Source organism: Tachysurus vachellii, chromosome 12 (assembly GCF_030014155.1).
Source record: "Tachysurus vachellii isolate PV-2020 chromosome 12, HZAU_Pvac_v1, whole genome shotgun sequence".
NCBI classification, from domain to species: Eukaryota; Metazoa; Chordata; class Actinopteri; order Siluriformes; family Bagridae; genus Tachysurus; species Tachysurus vachellii.
In genome coordinates this window covers 5,255,933-5,270,545 of record NC_083471.1, presented here as the reverse complement: position 1 = coordinate 5,270,545, position 14,613 = coordinate 5,255,933, and the positions used below count along the sequence as shown (strand labels likewise).

The 14,613-nt window shown below is 36.9% G+C and overlaps 2 protein-coding genes across 3 annotated transcripts in view; both read left to right on the top strand.

The window, feature by feature from the left end:
• The first annotated feature begins 2,567 nt into the window (after positions 1–2,567).
• cnr1 (cannabinoid receptor 1) lies at positions 2,568–7,822 on the top strand. Its single transcript, XM_060882851.1, has 2 exons — positions 2,568–2,932; positions 4,238–7,822. Exon 2 carries the CDS (start codon positions 4,286–4,288, stop codon positions 5,702–5,704), a length of 1,419 nt encoding a protein of 472 aa, XP_060738834.1. The 5' UTR covers positions 2,568–2,932; positions 4,238–4,285; the 3' UTR covers positions 5,705–7,822.
• A 3,847-nt stretch (positions 7,823–11,669) lies between these two features.
• snx14 (sorting nexin 14) overlaps positions 11,670–14,613 on the top strand; it is a 33,857-nt gene continuing 30,913 nt past the window's right edge. For both annotated transcript variants that reach the window (XM_060882849.1, XM_060882848.1), the window contains exons 1-2: positions 11,670–11,815; positions 13,219–13,361. In XM_060882849.1, the coding sequence (XP_060738832.1) occupies positions 13,225–13,361 (137 nt within the window). In that variant the 5' untranslated portion in view covers positions 11,670–11,815; positions 13,219–13,224. The remainder of the gene's footprint in view (positions 11,816–13,218; positions 13,362–14,613) is intronic.

Here is a 14,613-nt window from a genome sequence, read left to right as displayed (position 1 = left end):
AGTAGGATAAATGGTGCAGAGAATGGACATACAAATGTAATTTGTTGCGATCCATCTTTGCCCAAAAGTGACCTCTTCCAGCTGTGCTTCCCATCATCAGTTTCACCTCACAGCTCCACAGGATTACAGTTTGATCCTGAATTTGGGTGTCTGTGGATTTGCTGATATGATGAATTGCCCCTACATACAACATGAACATGCATGGTGTCTTGCAGTTGGCTTATTAACCTTTAATCTCCTGAGAGCCGTACGCTACTGTTGTGTACATTACAATTTCTACTGACTGTTTCTCTTAATTCATAGCTGATAACTATAAATTTAATCAGTGTTTTCAAGGAAGCAGTTTGGCAAAAGAATTATACCTAACAGTCCTCATATAAGGTTGGTACAATAAATATATATAGACAATGAAGTTGTGAGAAAATGTTATGTCCTCATATGTGGACATCAGTGTCTCAAGAGGTTAAAGTGGCATCCTTAGGGAAAACTTGGAAACGTTTCCATGTAGAACCTCTGTAGTAAACTGTTACCAGTACAAAGAACCCTCGATAAGTCATGTTTCTAAGATTGTATTACAAAACAATTTGGTGAGAACGCAGTACTGGATTTTAGTATTTTTTAACCTTAACCCAAGACTGTTTTGAGAAATTAACTAAAGCTGCATTGAAACATATTTTATGTTAAAATGATCGAATCCTATAACAAGAGATGGAGCCTTCTGAGTTGATGGCCAACATGGCTGACAGGAAAATTGACATATGTCCTTTTGACCACCAGTTGGTTGATGCTGGTCCATATCACTGGGGTTTATTTTCTCTTTACCAGTCTCTTAGACTTTAAATTACAAGAATGTGAAATGAATTTCACCAAATAATACAAAAAGTCACAAAAAACAGTGGCACTCCTGTTATGTAACATTAACCTCTTGTCATAGTGAGGCCTTTCAACCATTTCAGTGTTCAGAATTCAGTGGTGTGAATAAATATAGCACATAGTTTAACAATCTGGAAGGTTCCCTAGAATTCTTAGATGCTCAAAACTATCCAGTGTTGGTCTTGGACATGTTTTTCGGTCTGGCTATTCATGACAGAGTGGTAGTGAGTAGCTCCTTGTCTCATGTTTCTAATCTACGAGTCATACTCAGAGCACTTGGATCCTCCGCAGAACAAGCTGTACCACCAGAGATGCCCAGATGGCAGGGGGCTGGGCGTGCGTCACGGTACGCCATCTGATTGGCAACGCGTCCACGCGGTCGCACAAAACAATCACACTTGACTATGATTGCATCTCATCTGCTTGTATCAGACTTGCCTGGATCAAATGAGTGGCCTGCAGCAACTGGGTTTTACATCTCACACATGAATTGAACTGTCTTCTGTGTAGCGATGCCTCAGTTTACTGCCAGCATGGTCGATGAATGTTTATTTTGTTTCCATGTCTATTTAAATACACTTTCTGGCTATTGTTCCCAGGGGCAGATGAGCATATTGCAGCTTTTGTTGTTATTCTAATCTTGCCTTTGGGACATCAAAAATATGTACGGTGTGAATCATTGACATTCGTATCTATCCAGCAGGAGAAGAGAATAGAGGGAGAGGGAGAGGGAGAGAGATCTGTACACCCCTGCTCTTAATGTGGGTCCAAGAGCAGCCGCCCACAGACTGTTGTAACGTCATTTACACAGGAGGAGGGACTGAAATGGTGCACACACTGACACACACACACACACACACACACACACACACAAGTGCATGCAAACAGCCAATTAATCTTCTCTGGCTGATAAAACACAGACGGATCACAGAATTCAGATCGGCTATGAAAGCATAACAGTGGGTAATGTTCACCTGTACGTTTAGAATGCTACTCTTCCTCTTTCCTCTTATTTCACTTTCTCCCTTTCTGTTCACTGCTAATGCAGTAAATTGGTTATTCACATGACAAGGCAGCTTATTTTTACTCGTGCCCTCTTAAGACGGAATTGCATGAGCAGTGCAGACGGTGAGCACAAGAGAAAATATCTAACTTTATTGAAACTGCATTGTCAGAGCTGTCTGTTATTAAGAAGCATTCTATGAACCTGAACATCAGCCGTGTGCTTGTTGAACATCTCGTTCCAGATTTAGTCCCCTGTTGTTGTTGTAATAAGCTCCGCTCTTCTGGGAAGGCTTGGATTTTGGAGCATTGCTGTCGAGATGTGTGATCATTCAGAAACAAGAGCAGTAGTGAGATCAGGCACTAATGATGGGTGAAGAGGTCCGGGGTGCAGTCAGTGTTCCGGTTCATCCCTAAGGTGTTCGGTGGGGTTGAGGTCAGGGATCTGTGCAGGAGAGTTAACTGGGAATGAATGCATACAGTATGAAAGTGATGGTCAGGTATTGAGAAACTTTAGATATATAGTGTAACAATGAAATGTGACCAGATCAACTATAAATACATTAAAGTTAACAGTGTTTCCAGGGCATTAAGATGATGGATTAGTGGCACAGACTGATGGAACAGACATAAGCGTCTAAGGCCATACACATATGTACGGAGGCGCGCGCTCTGACATACGTGGAAAAACAGAAAAGACGTGAGCCTTTGGTGCAGCTGCAGATCCCCTCTTACTCGTGCACTTGTTGCTGCGTGGAGAACACGTGATCGCCCTGCGCTCCGAAGAGGCGTCATAAATATGCAGAGCGCGCACGGGATCCACAGCCCTGAGCCGCGCGCACACACACACACACACACACACACACAGAGGCGCGCGCTCCGCTCTCAGTGCGGCTGCATTACAGTCAGACTTTACACCTTCAGCTGAGCTCCGTGATGTGAGCGCGCACTTTTGCTTTTTTGCTCTGCATTTGTTTCTTTATTCGTGTTTGATGTGATTGGATTAATCTTTGAAGACAACCGGAGAACCCAAAAAATCTGTGGGAACTATGTGAAGGTACAAAAATACGTTTTTCTGTGTGGATTGTGTAATTTGTGGATAAAACATACTTTAATGCACTTTTTCTGTTTGAAGAACATTTTTTACTTGTTCCTTGCCATTGGTTTGAAGGGATAAACTTAAGTTATGTTTTGCTTCCAAACTATTATTATTATTATTATTATTATTATTATTATTATTATCATTATTATTATTATTATTATTATTATTATTATTAGTAGTAGTAGTAGTAGTAGTATTGTTATTATTATTAGTATTGTTGTTGTTATTATTATTATTATTATTATTATTATTATTATTATTATTATTATTATTATTAGTAGTAGTAGTAGTAGTAGTAGTATTGTTATTATTATTAGTATTGTTGTTGTTATTATTATTATTATTATTATTATTATTATTTTTATTATTATTATTATTATTTACAGTAGTAGTTTCGTTTTACTTTATTTTTTACACACCTATTGGCAGCTATTTGCACCAGTGTTATTTTAAACCATCTTTTTTTTTGTGTGTAAAAATTTAAACAGTGATAACCTTCAAAATCTCTACACAGAGAATGTCAATAAAATAAATAAATAAACAAAAAAACGAATAAATAAACAAACAAATAAATAAATAAGTAGCCTAAACCAAATAGTGAATGTGTATTTTTTTTAAAAATATTCCTCAAAACTGTGAGAAAAACATCTTTCATTCATTTGGTCGAACTGCGCCCTCTTGTGGGTGTCCTAGACATGACCGGCTGTAAATCCCAATAAACAACGCCGTCAATCAACAGTTAATACGGTTAAATAAACGGGAGCTAATCAGCTAAAATGATTCCCGTTGTTCTGACGTAATACAGTCGTTAAAGTGATTGAAGTCGTATGTAGTGATAAATCAGAGCCGTGTGAGTGAGAAGTGAGGAGTCGACTCTCCTGTCTGCTGTGTGTTACAGATTCATTATTCACACTTATTGCATCTCATTTCTTTGAGTAGCAGCTGGTTGATGGTGAGTCCTCAGTGTGTAGTCCCTTGAGGTCCCCTCATACCACAAGAGACATTTAATTGCCTTGAATGTATCTGGAACTACGTCCTTAAATCTTGGCTCATAAAATTTGTTATGGAAAAAGTACTAAAATCTTTAGGATACCGATGTCCTTGAATGCGTTCAAGGTTCAGTTTGGCTCCATTATGAAATCGCTGATGCCTCAGCACTTTCATTTAACTCTCCAGAGATTTTCTAGTTATGCTCAGTGTGTGTAAGACTCTAAAATACTAATTCGTCTTCCGCAATATTTTCTCCTCTGCATATAATAGATTTTGTGACACGTCCTTGGCCACAGCGTTCCCTTCTCAGCGGCAGACATGAAGTCTGTTCTGGATGGCGTGGCAGACACCACCTTCAGGACCATCACCTCTGGCCTCCAATACCTTGGGTCCAATGATGCCAGCTACGATGATGCCACTATCGACGCTGATTTTGTCAAAGGCAGCTACTCATTTCAGAAGCCACCATCTGCATTCCGCAGCAGCTCCTTCCCGGATAAAGTGGGGCCGGATGAGGAACTAATCGTTAAAGGGCTTCCTTTTTATCCCACCAATGGCACAGATCTGTTTGGGAACCAGAGTCTGGGGGAGGATGGGTCTAGTGTACAGTGTGGAGAGAACTTCATGGACATGGAGTGTTTCATGATCCTGACTCCAAGCCAGCAGTTGGCAGTAGCGGTCATGTCTCTGACACTGGGAACCTTCACGGTTCTGGAGAACCTTGTGGTCCTGTGTGTGATATTGCACTCACGCACACTGCGCTGCAGACCTTCTTATCACTTCATTGGTAGCCTGGCCATTGCAGATTTGCTGGGCAGTGTCATTTTTGTCTACAGTTTCTTAGACTTCCACATCTTTCACCGCAAAGATAGTCCCAACATATTTTTGTTTAAGCTTGGAGGTGTCACAGCGTCCTTTACCGCTTCTGTTGGGAGTCTCTTTCTCACAGCCATCGATCGATATATCTCAATCCATCGCCCGCTGGCCTACCGACGCATCGTGACACGAACCAAGGCAGTGATTGCTTTCTGCATGATGTGGGCCATTTCCATCATCATTGCAGTGCTTCCACTTCTTGGATGGAACTGCATACGCTTAAACTCTGTGTGTTCGGACATCTTCCCACTCATTGATGAAAACTACCTGATGTTCTGGATTGGCGTGACCAGCATCCTTTTGATTTTCATCATCTACGCATACATGTACATCCTGTGGAAGGCCCACCACCATGCCGTACGAATGCTTAGTCGGACCTCACAGAAAAGTCTGGTGGTTTACAACACGGATGGCACCAAGGTCCAGACCACCCGACCTGAGCAAGCCAGGATGGACATTCGCCTCGCCAAGACGCTTGTTCTCATTCTGGTGGTCCTGGTGATCTGCTGGGGCCCCTTGCTGGCCATCATGGTGTATGACCTTTTCTGGAAGATGAATGATGACATCAAGACAGTGTTTGCTTTCTGCAGCATGCTCTGCTTGCTCAACTCCACAGTGAACCCCATCATTTATGCACTGAGGAGTAAAGACCTGCGCCGGGCCTTTTTGGCCACCTGCCAAGGTTGCAGGAGCAGCAGCAGCATCACACAGCAGTTAGACAACAGCTTGGAGTCGGACTGCCAGAACCGCAACCTGCATATCCATGCCAACCGAGCAGCCGAGAGCTGTGTCAAGACCACTGTGAAAATAGCCAAAGTGACCATGTCCGTCTCTACCGAAACCTCGGCTGAAGCCGTCTAAGGCATCAGACAGTTCTGGGGCATCAATAAGGGGAAGGAATGATAAAAGCCATGTGCTAAATTTTGGCATGAGAGTGTGTCCATTTCAAGTTCAATTGTTGCTCAGCTTGTCAAACAAGACAATTCAGTACGATAACAGACAAAGGGTTCAAATGCAGCACAAACGGGGCTCATTCATTTCCATTGTTGGATGATGTGTGCCACCGAGGCATCTTAGTATTAAAAGTGCCAAAATAGTTCTCCAACGTGAGAGCATCATTCTCAATCATGGCATCAGTTCTTGTATTGGGACTCTTACTGTGCTTGGTTGTGCCATTCTTATTAATCATATCAATCATGTGCGGATGTCGTGAATGTTCTCATGAAGGCTTAATATATTTTTATACTTTGAAAAATCAGGTTCTTGAACAGTTATATCTTCTGTCATTGGGACAAGGGGCTATTGATCTTTTTAGTATGAAAATGTTTAAGATGTACTGTATGTAGATACTGTAAATACCTGGTAATATACACTGTACTATATGTATCATCTGTTCAGTATAATCTGTGAGATAAGTATGTAATGATAGAGAAACATTCAAATGTTGAAACTCCAGAACAAATATACGGTAACATGAAAAGTGTGAATATTGACTTGAATATTGTTCATTATTGTATTTATGTGGTGTTGTTCTGAGCTCTATAGGACTCTTATCCCATTTTTGGGTCTCCTCACTTATCCTGACTGTTCCAGAGACAGAGGTGTGTTTTGTTCTTTTGTTTTTTGGTGGATCGACTGTTTAGTTAACAAAAATTGATGCAGTTTGTCGTTTTAGTGCATGACGTGCTGGTTTATTGGATCCAGGGTTAGTTCAGGGGGAAGATAATGGCAGACTACCGTTTCTCTGCCAGACCAAGGAATACTTTCTTTGTCCAAGCACATAGGTTAAAGTACACAATAGGAGCAGAGAAAGACATGGACATTTTCTAGTTACAAAAAAAAGGTGTAAATCTTGCTATTCAGTAATAATATTAAACTGTAATGTGGTGTTTTTCTTGTGGTTTCTGTTACAAATGTGGCCAAAAACAGGCCAGTTCCTGTTATGTCTTTTTCTGCAGAACATTTAGAAGTCTCTGGAATAATGATTTTTAGGATGTTGAGGACGGAGGATGTCGATATGTTTAAACGGCAATACCAATATCTTGAGGAGATGAAAAAATATACATCAGCCAGAGACTGAAAATAAAACAATCCAGCTGTTTCATGTATTGTGATCATAATAATAATAATAATAATAATAATAATAATAATAATAATAATAATAATAGTAAAGAAATCAGTCGGAAACTGTTATGTATAGCATTTTTTTTTCTGTTTACTAAAAAAAAAAAAAAAAAAACAACAACAAAAAAAAAAAAAACATTTGCAAGGTTGGGTTAACATTGTGGTGTGCTGGATACACCTCAGATAAACGTGTTAAAAAATCGCCGCAGTCAAGTCACTAAATAGACATAATAATGACATAGAACCTATTTTTACTTAACCGTTATTTATTTGTTTTTTCTTCTTTTTAATAAATAGATGACTTCCTAAAGCACGGTGAATAACCTTCCTATTATAGGACTGAGGTCCTCTAAATATAGCAGATTAATTCTATTCACAAACTCTATTTAATGATTCTACGTGGAATAACAAACGTTCCCCAGTTTAATTCGTCATTCTTTCTCACTTTAAATAGTCATACATTTGCACAAATTTAAGCCGAGGGTCACGTTATCAAAGAAGGAATACTTTTAATCTGAGGCTCAGAACCAGCCATCTGTAAACCTGATTCTCGAAGTGTTTTATTGACATTATGAAGGACTTCAGTGTTGTTTTTATGTCAGTTACTATTAGCCGAATAGCTGACGTCTACCATGATCCTTAACCTCCTTGCTGACTGTCTGCTTTTTTCTGCCATCGTTGTCTGTGGAGTGGAGATTAAACACCACAAAACCTTCAAATGGCTTCTGTTTCCAAAGTGGCACATAATCTAAACATCTGAAAATATTGACGCTGTGACAACTTGTAATTAATGCTTTGCCATGTGGTCTGTTTTAAGATTTTCAATAAAGTCACAACTGACCATCACCATCAGAACTCTCCTGGGTGTCTTCCTGATTTTTACCCAGTTCTCCCAGTATAAATTCTGGATCTACTGGATGAGGTGGTTACTGGTTGGCATCTTGGGTATTTTCACACCCAATTTTTCTGCATGTGTTGTCCATTAATAATCACCTGCTATGCTAAATTATACAGACAGTATAATCAGTGATGAAATCCATTCTTTATACATTTATATTTCTCTAAAGCTCATGACTTGGGACATTAAGGACTTGGTAAGTAACTATTTGAATCTAACTACATAAATTAAGTTAAAGTAGATATGTTGGTTTTGAAGTTAATGGATTCCCAATATTTAAAACTTATTTGCTATAAGAAAGTGTGTAGATGCATTATAGTAATATATAGTCTGTTGCTTATGGAGGTTTTTGGAGTCTTTAGATAATTCATTCATTCATTCATTCATTCATTCATTCATCTTCTACCACTTATCCGAACTACCTCGGGTCACGGGGAGCCTGTGCCTATCTCAGGCGTCATCGGGCATCAAGGCAGGATACACCCTGGACGGAGTGCCAACCCATCGCAGGGCACACACACACTAGATAATTCAGAGGTTGAAAAATAAAATAGGGAAAATATCAATAAAATCCATCCACAAATATAATGTAGGAAAATGAAAATGAGAGAAGTTAAATTTCACACTAGTGACGTTGAAGAAGCCACCAGTTCGAGGGGAAAAAAAAAACTTAAAATATTCTTCAAACAGAAAAGGAGCTGCAGAAGAAAAACTATTTCAGATTTTAGATCTTGCTTGGATCAAATCCAAAATTGAGTGATTTGATTAGAATCTGTTTTATAAGACGATAAATTTCTACAATCAAATATTTATCATTATCAGTATCGATATCGTACTGAGACTCTCGACTAGAGACACAAACATTTAAAAAGAGAAAAAGAATCATTTTTTGCTCACATAGAGATCAAGACAAAAAGAAATTTAAGATCTAGATCAAATTGTCTACTAAAACCAAACAAAAAATTTTTTTAGTCGAAACGAAAATATTGAACAAATCATAATGAATCATCAGAGTTAAAAATGCAGCTTTAGTTATTGTTGTGCCAAAGCTGTAATATCGAATCAGCAGAAATGAAATAGCAGGACAACATTCATCCTGATTTATCCGCAAATATCATGCTCACACCTTGCAAAGATCAGCAACAAGAATCAAGAAGCAACAAACTCATTCATCACAATCAATTACAGTGCTGGGAAAAAGTATTTGCCCCCTTGATGTCCTCTTTTTTTTCTATCTTCATATTTTGTTACACTTTATTTTTTTAGTTCTTCAAACAAAATTTCAAATACATTAATCATCATCATCATCATCATCATCATCATTATAATTATTGTTATTATTAAATTATTTATATAAGGAAACTGACACGTTAGGAAAAAGTAATCACTCTCTTAGTTAATCGATCAAATCAATTTGAAATTCTGTTTGTTTACAATTTAATTACAGCCTACTCTGTTTATTAGAAACATTACATGTATATAACCCGCCTAACAATGTGAAGAGTGAGTGTTAAGGATTACAAAATGTATTTCTAAGGCCCTGAGACTCCAGGGAACCCCAGTGAGAGCCTTTACATCCATCCTGAATTGGTGGTCTGGTCTATGAAAATACCACCAAGAGCATTGATGAGTCATCCAGGAGGTCAGAAAAGAAGCCAGACAAACATGTGAAACTGCAGACCTTGCTCACATCAGATAAGGTCAATGTTTATGATTCCACCCTTAGAAAGAGACTGGGTAGAATTGTGAGGAGAAAACAAAAACAAAAACAAAAACAAAAAAAAACAAAACAAAGAAGTGGTCCATAATTCCTCCACAAGGAATTCACAACTGTTTTATTTATGTAATATGATACACACATACATAATATGCATGCTTATTATATATATATATATATAATATATGTATATATATATTTATAATTTAGTTATATTTTATATTTTTATATATAAGGTTTTTGCAACCGGAATCTCTTTGAAGTACCTTTAAAAATAATATATATAATATATATAATATAATATAATATAATATAATATAATATAATATAATATAATATATATATATATGATATTATAATATAATATAATATAATATAATATAATATAATATAATATAATATAATATATATATATATATATATATGATATGGTTTTTGTGACCTTTTTTCACCTTCTGCTTTAAAGTAATTTAGTTAATGTTTCGAATAAATTCTACTTTGTACTATAACAACTAATAAGAAAAGCTCATTAGTTGCTCATAAAGTTATTAAAAATATTGAAAAAAAAAAAACTAAATTACTGACACTGAGAAAGTTTAATAAAACACATGGATCACAAAACCCATGTCGAATAAACAGCGTTATACTACCATCTAGTGGACAAACGCTGAACTGCAACCATAAAATTAAATGTGTCATATATAATTATCCTGTGCGCCTTTTGTGTGCATATTTAACCTTTAATGATAATATATAATCTACCTATCTATCTATCTATCTATCTATCTATCTATCTATCTATCTATCTATCTATCTAATCTAAAGTTAGTGCACGTAAACAAATATATACTGGGACCATTTTTATTTTAAATGACGGCACACTATTTACATCATATCAGAATTGGGAAGTTTTAACCGATTAATTTAACTCATGTAGCAAAAACACCCGAATTCACCCCATACAGAAATAAAACGTTATTAATACCCTTATGCACATGCCTCTACATTATAAAGTCACACAGTACTGGTGAATCCAATAGGGCGGAAAATCCACGCGTACAGTTTTTTAAAATAAGAGTCCTGTCGCACTATCGTTATATGTTGGCGAATAACTTCCTTTACCTGGTTTATTATACATCAATAGGACGCTTTATAGTTTTTAAAAAAATTGGAGCAACATCTGTTCTGTCCATCATTGGCAGAATTTTGCTGCATCCGTTTTTAAAACAGCTTTCTGTGACAAAACAAAGTTCTTTTTATTTACAGTGTTTACGTACAAACTACAGCTACCAGGAACTGTGAATAAAAATAACACCAAACACAAGCATAAAAAAACTACAGCAGTGTTGGGTCCAAAAAACACGTGTTACAAACAGAAGCTAGACCTTGTAAAAAACAAACAAACAAATAAATACTTAATAATAATAATAATAATAATAATAATAATAATAATAATAAAAATAACAAATACTACTACTACTACTAATACTACTACTACTACTACTAATAATAATAATAATAAATAAAAATAATAATAACAAAATAAATAAGTAATATAAATAATAACAATAATAATAAATAATAATAATAATGATGATAATAATAATAATAATAATTAATAACGATAATGATGATAATAATAATAATAATAATAATAATAATAATAATTAATAAAGATAATAATAATAATAATAATAATAATAATAATAATAATAATAATAAAAAAATAAAAATTAAATAAGCTGACTAATCACAAAAACCCTACAGTTTTCTAACAGATAGAATTTTTCAGCTAAACCTGCTATAGATTGGTGACTCTTCCTCTAGGATAATAAATAAATAAGATTAAAAAATATATAAAATAAAATGCCTTTTTTCCTTCTTCTTTTTGGACTTGATTTATAGATGAGAAAACACATATAGAGCAGATAATAAATTAAGTCATCATTTATACATGATTATCAATACGATTTTAATCTGAAATATAAAATATAAAAAAATCCAAAATGATTAAACCACAATACTAACGAACAGACTGTCGTAAAAAAGACTTTTATTTTGAAATGTCTTCACTTCCGTATTGATGTCCCTACCTTCGCAGTTGTAATGCGTTAATCTGCTGAAAACGAAGTTTGTCAGCTGACAAACTGGAAATAAAATGTAGAAGTTTGCTGTTTATAAAAGCAACATTTTGTTAATGTTGTTTAACTTTTAAGGAGCCGCTGATTTGCAGGTAACTTTGTCTATGACCAGGTGAAAATGTGCGCGTGCTGTTTACAAATGAGACGGGACACTGAATTAACTTTATTTATTTATTTATTTATTTATTTATTTATTGCTTGCTTGCTTGCTTGCTTGCTTGAAGTACAGAACAATGACAGGCACTCGGGGCTTTTTCCAGACTTCTTGTGCACAGTTTGTAGTGTTAACATTCTGACTTTATTCTCTTTATTGTTTTTTTTTTTTTGCTTGATCAGCTTTTTTAATTTATGGTTATAGATGCAGTGGCATTAATCTGAAACTGCATCTATAACCATAAATGAAAAAAGTTTTTGTTTATTATCAGATTTATATATATATATATATATATATATATATATATATATATATATATATATATATATATATCTTTCTTGTACAAATAACCTGGATGATGTATTAAGACATGATAAAAATGTATTTATACGTTTAAATGTGTGGAAAGTCTCAGAATCACTCAGTTTATGTCGTCAGTATCATCAGCTGTTAAACAAACAAACTGTCTGTCACTGATACACAAATGTTCTGTTTACACGACTTATACAGTAGTCATATTCACACACACACACACACACACACACACACACACACACACACACTGTCATTTTCTCTCTCTCTCTCTCTCTCTCTCTCTCTCTCTCTCTCTCTCTGTCTTTCTCTCTCAATCTCTCTCTGTCTCTCCCTCTCTCTTTCTTTCTTTCTTTCTCTCTCTCTTTTTCTTTCTCTCTCTCTTTCTCTCTCTCTCTCTCTCTCTCTCTCTCTCTCTCTCTCTCTCTCTCTCTCTCTCTCTCTCTCTGTCTTTCTCTCTCTTTCTTTCTCTCTATTTCCTTCTTTCTCTCTCTCTTGCTCTCACGCTCTCTCTCTCTCTCTCTCTCTCTCTCTCTCTCTCTCTCGCTCTCTCTCAGACACACACACTCTCTTTCTCTCTCTTTCTCTCTCTCTCTCTCTCTCTCTCTCTCTCTCTCTCTCTCTCTGACACACACACACACTCTCTCTCACTCTCTCTCTCTCTCTCTCTCTCTCTCTCTCACTGTAGAGATAAAGTTACAGCATTAACTCAATAAATAAATAAATAAATTATGAATCAAAGAAAAAAATGAATGAACTGACATCTGCTCAATAACTAAACATCTGCATGTAGAAACCGTCATCACTTCCTCATCAGTTATACTTTACAGTAACATTCACTAAGGTGTGGCCACGAGCCTGTGTGGGCTGTTACCATAGAAACAACATCGATTTAGAAAAACAGTGTTAATTAAAACCTGTGAATTGTCTTGCAGTCAGAATTCCTCTGTCATATCTGGACCTGTCTCATGACTCAGAATGTGCGCTGTGTGTATAAAATGTCCTGATGATGTGGTGTTCTCTTGGCAGATCCACATGGCGGGTGTTAAAGTGTTCCTCGAGTCGCTCAGGAGGGGACTGAAGGTGGATGTGATGAGGGAAGTGGCGCGACAGTACCCCTTCATCTGCTTCATCCTCATCTCCATGCTCTCCTCAACCATAATCCTCAACAGGTGAGTGGCACAAATGAACTGAACTGAAAGGTGACGATTTGTTGATTAAAATCAGCAGCTGATTAAAACAACACAAAATTATTAATCCTGCAGAAACACAAGACGGTTGTTGTAATGTATTGGTTTCCATAGTAACAGCTCACACACAGAGACTTGGACAGTGAACTGACGACGTAATCAGATGCCCCCTTTCCACCGGGTGCTCGGGTGCTAGTACAGAAGCTAGCACTGGTGCTGGTTTGAAGTTGGTAATAAAATCACCTTCAACTTTATCAAAGGAAAAATAGAACTAGAGAGTTGAGGGATGAGGGGATTAAATTCTAAATGGTTTATCGCTCAAGAAATGGAACGGGATTTTTGGGAAACTGCTGTGACACAGTAACACACTCTGTAGTGACAGTAACACACTCTGTAGTGACAGTAACACGCTCTGTAGTGACACAGTAACACACTCTGTAGTGACAGTAACACACTCTGTAGTGACAGTAACACACTCTGTAGTGACACAGTAACACACTCTGTAGTGACACAGTAACACACTCGGTAGTGACACAGTAACACACTCTGTAGTGACACAGTAACACACTCTGTAGTGACACAGTAACACACTCTGTAGTGACACAGTAACACACTCTGTAGTGACACAGTAACACACTCTGTAGTGACACAGTAACACACTCTGTAGTGACACAGTAACACACTCGGTAGTGACACAGTAACACACTCTGTAGTGACACAGTAACACACTCTGTAGTGACACAGTAACACACTCTGTAGTGACACAGTAACACACTCGGTAGTGACACAGTAACACACTCTGTAGTGACACAGTAACACACTCTGTAGTGACACAGTAACACACTCTGTAGTGACACAGTAACACACTCTGTAATGACACAGTAACACTCTGTAGTGACACAGTAACACACTCTGTAGTGACACAGTAACACACTCTGTAGTGACACAGTAACACACTCTGTAGTGACAGTAACACACTCTGTAGTGACAGTAACACACTCTGTAGTGACACAGTAACACACTCGGTAGTGACACAGTAACACACTCTGTAGTGACACAGTAACACACTCTGTAGTGACACAGTAACACACTCTGTAGTGACAGTAACACACTCTGTAGTGACACAGTAACACACTCGGTAGTGACACAGTAACACACTGTAGTGACACAGTAACACACTCTGTAGTGACACAGTAACACACTCTGTAGTGACACAGTAACACACTCTGTAGTG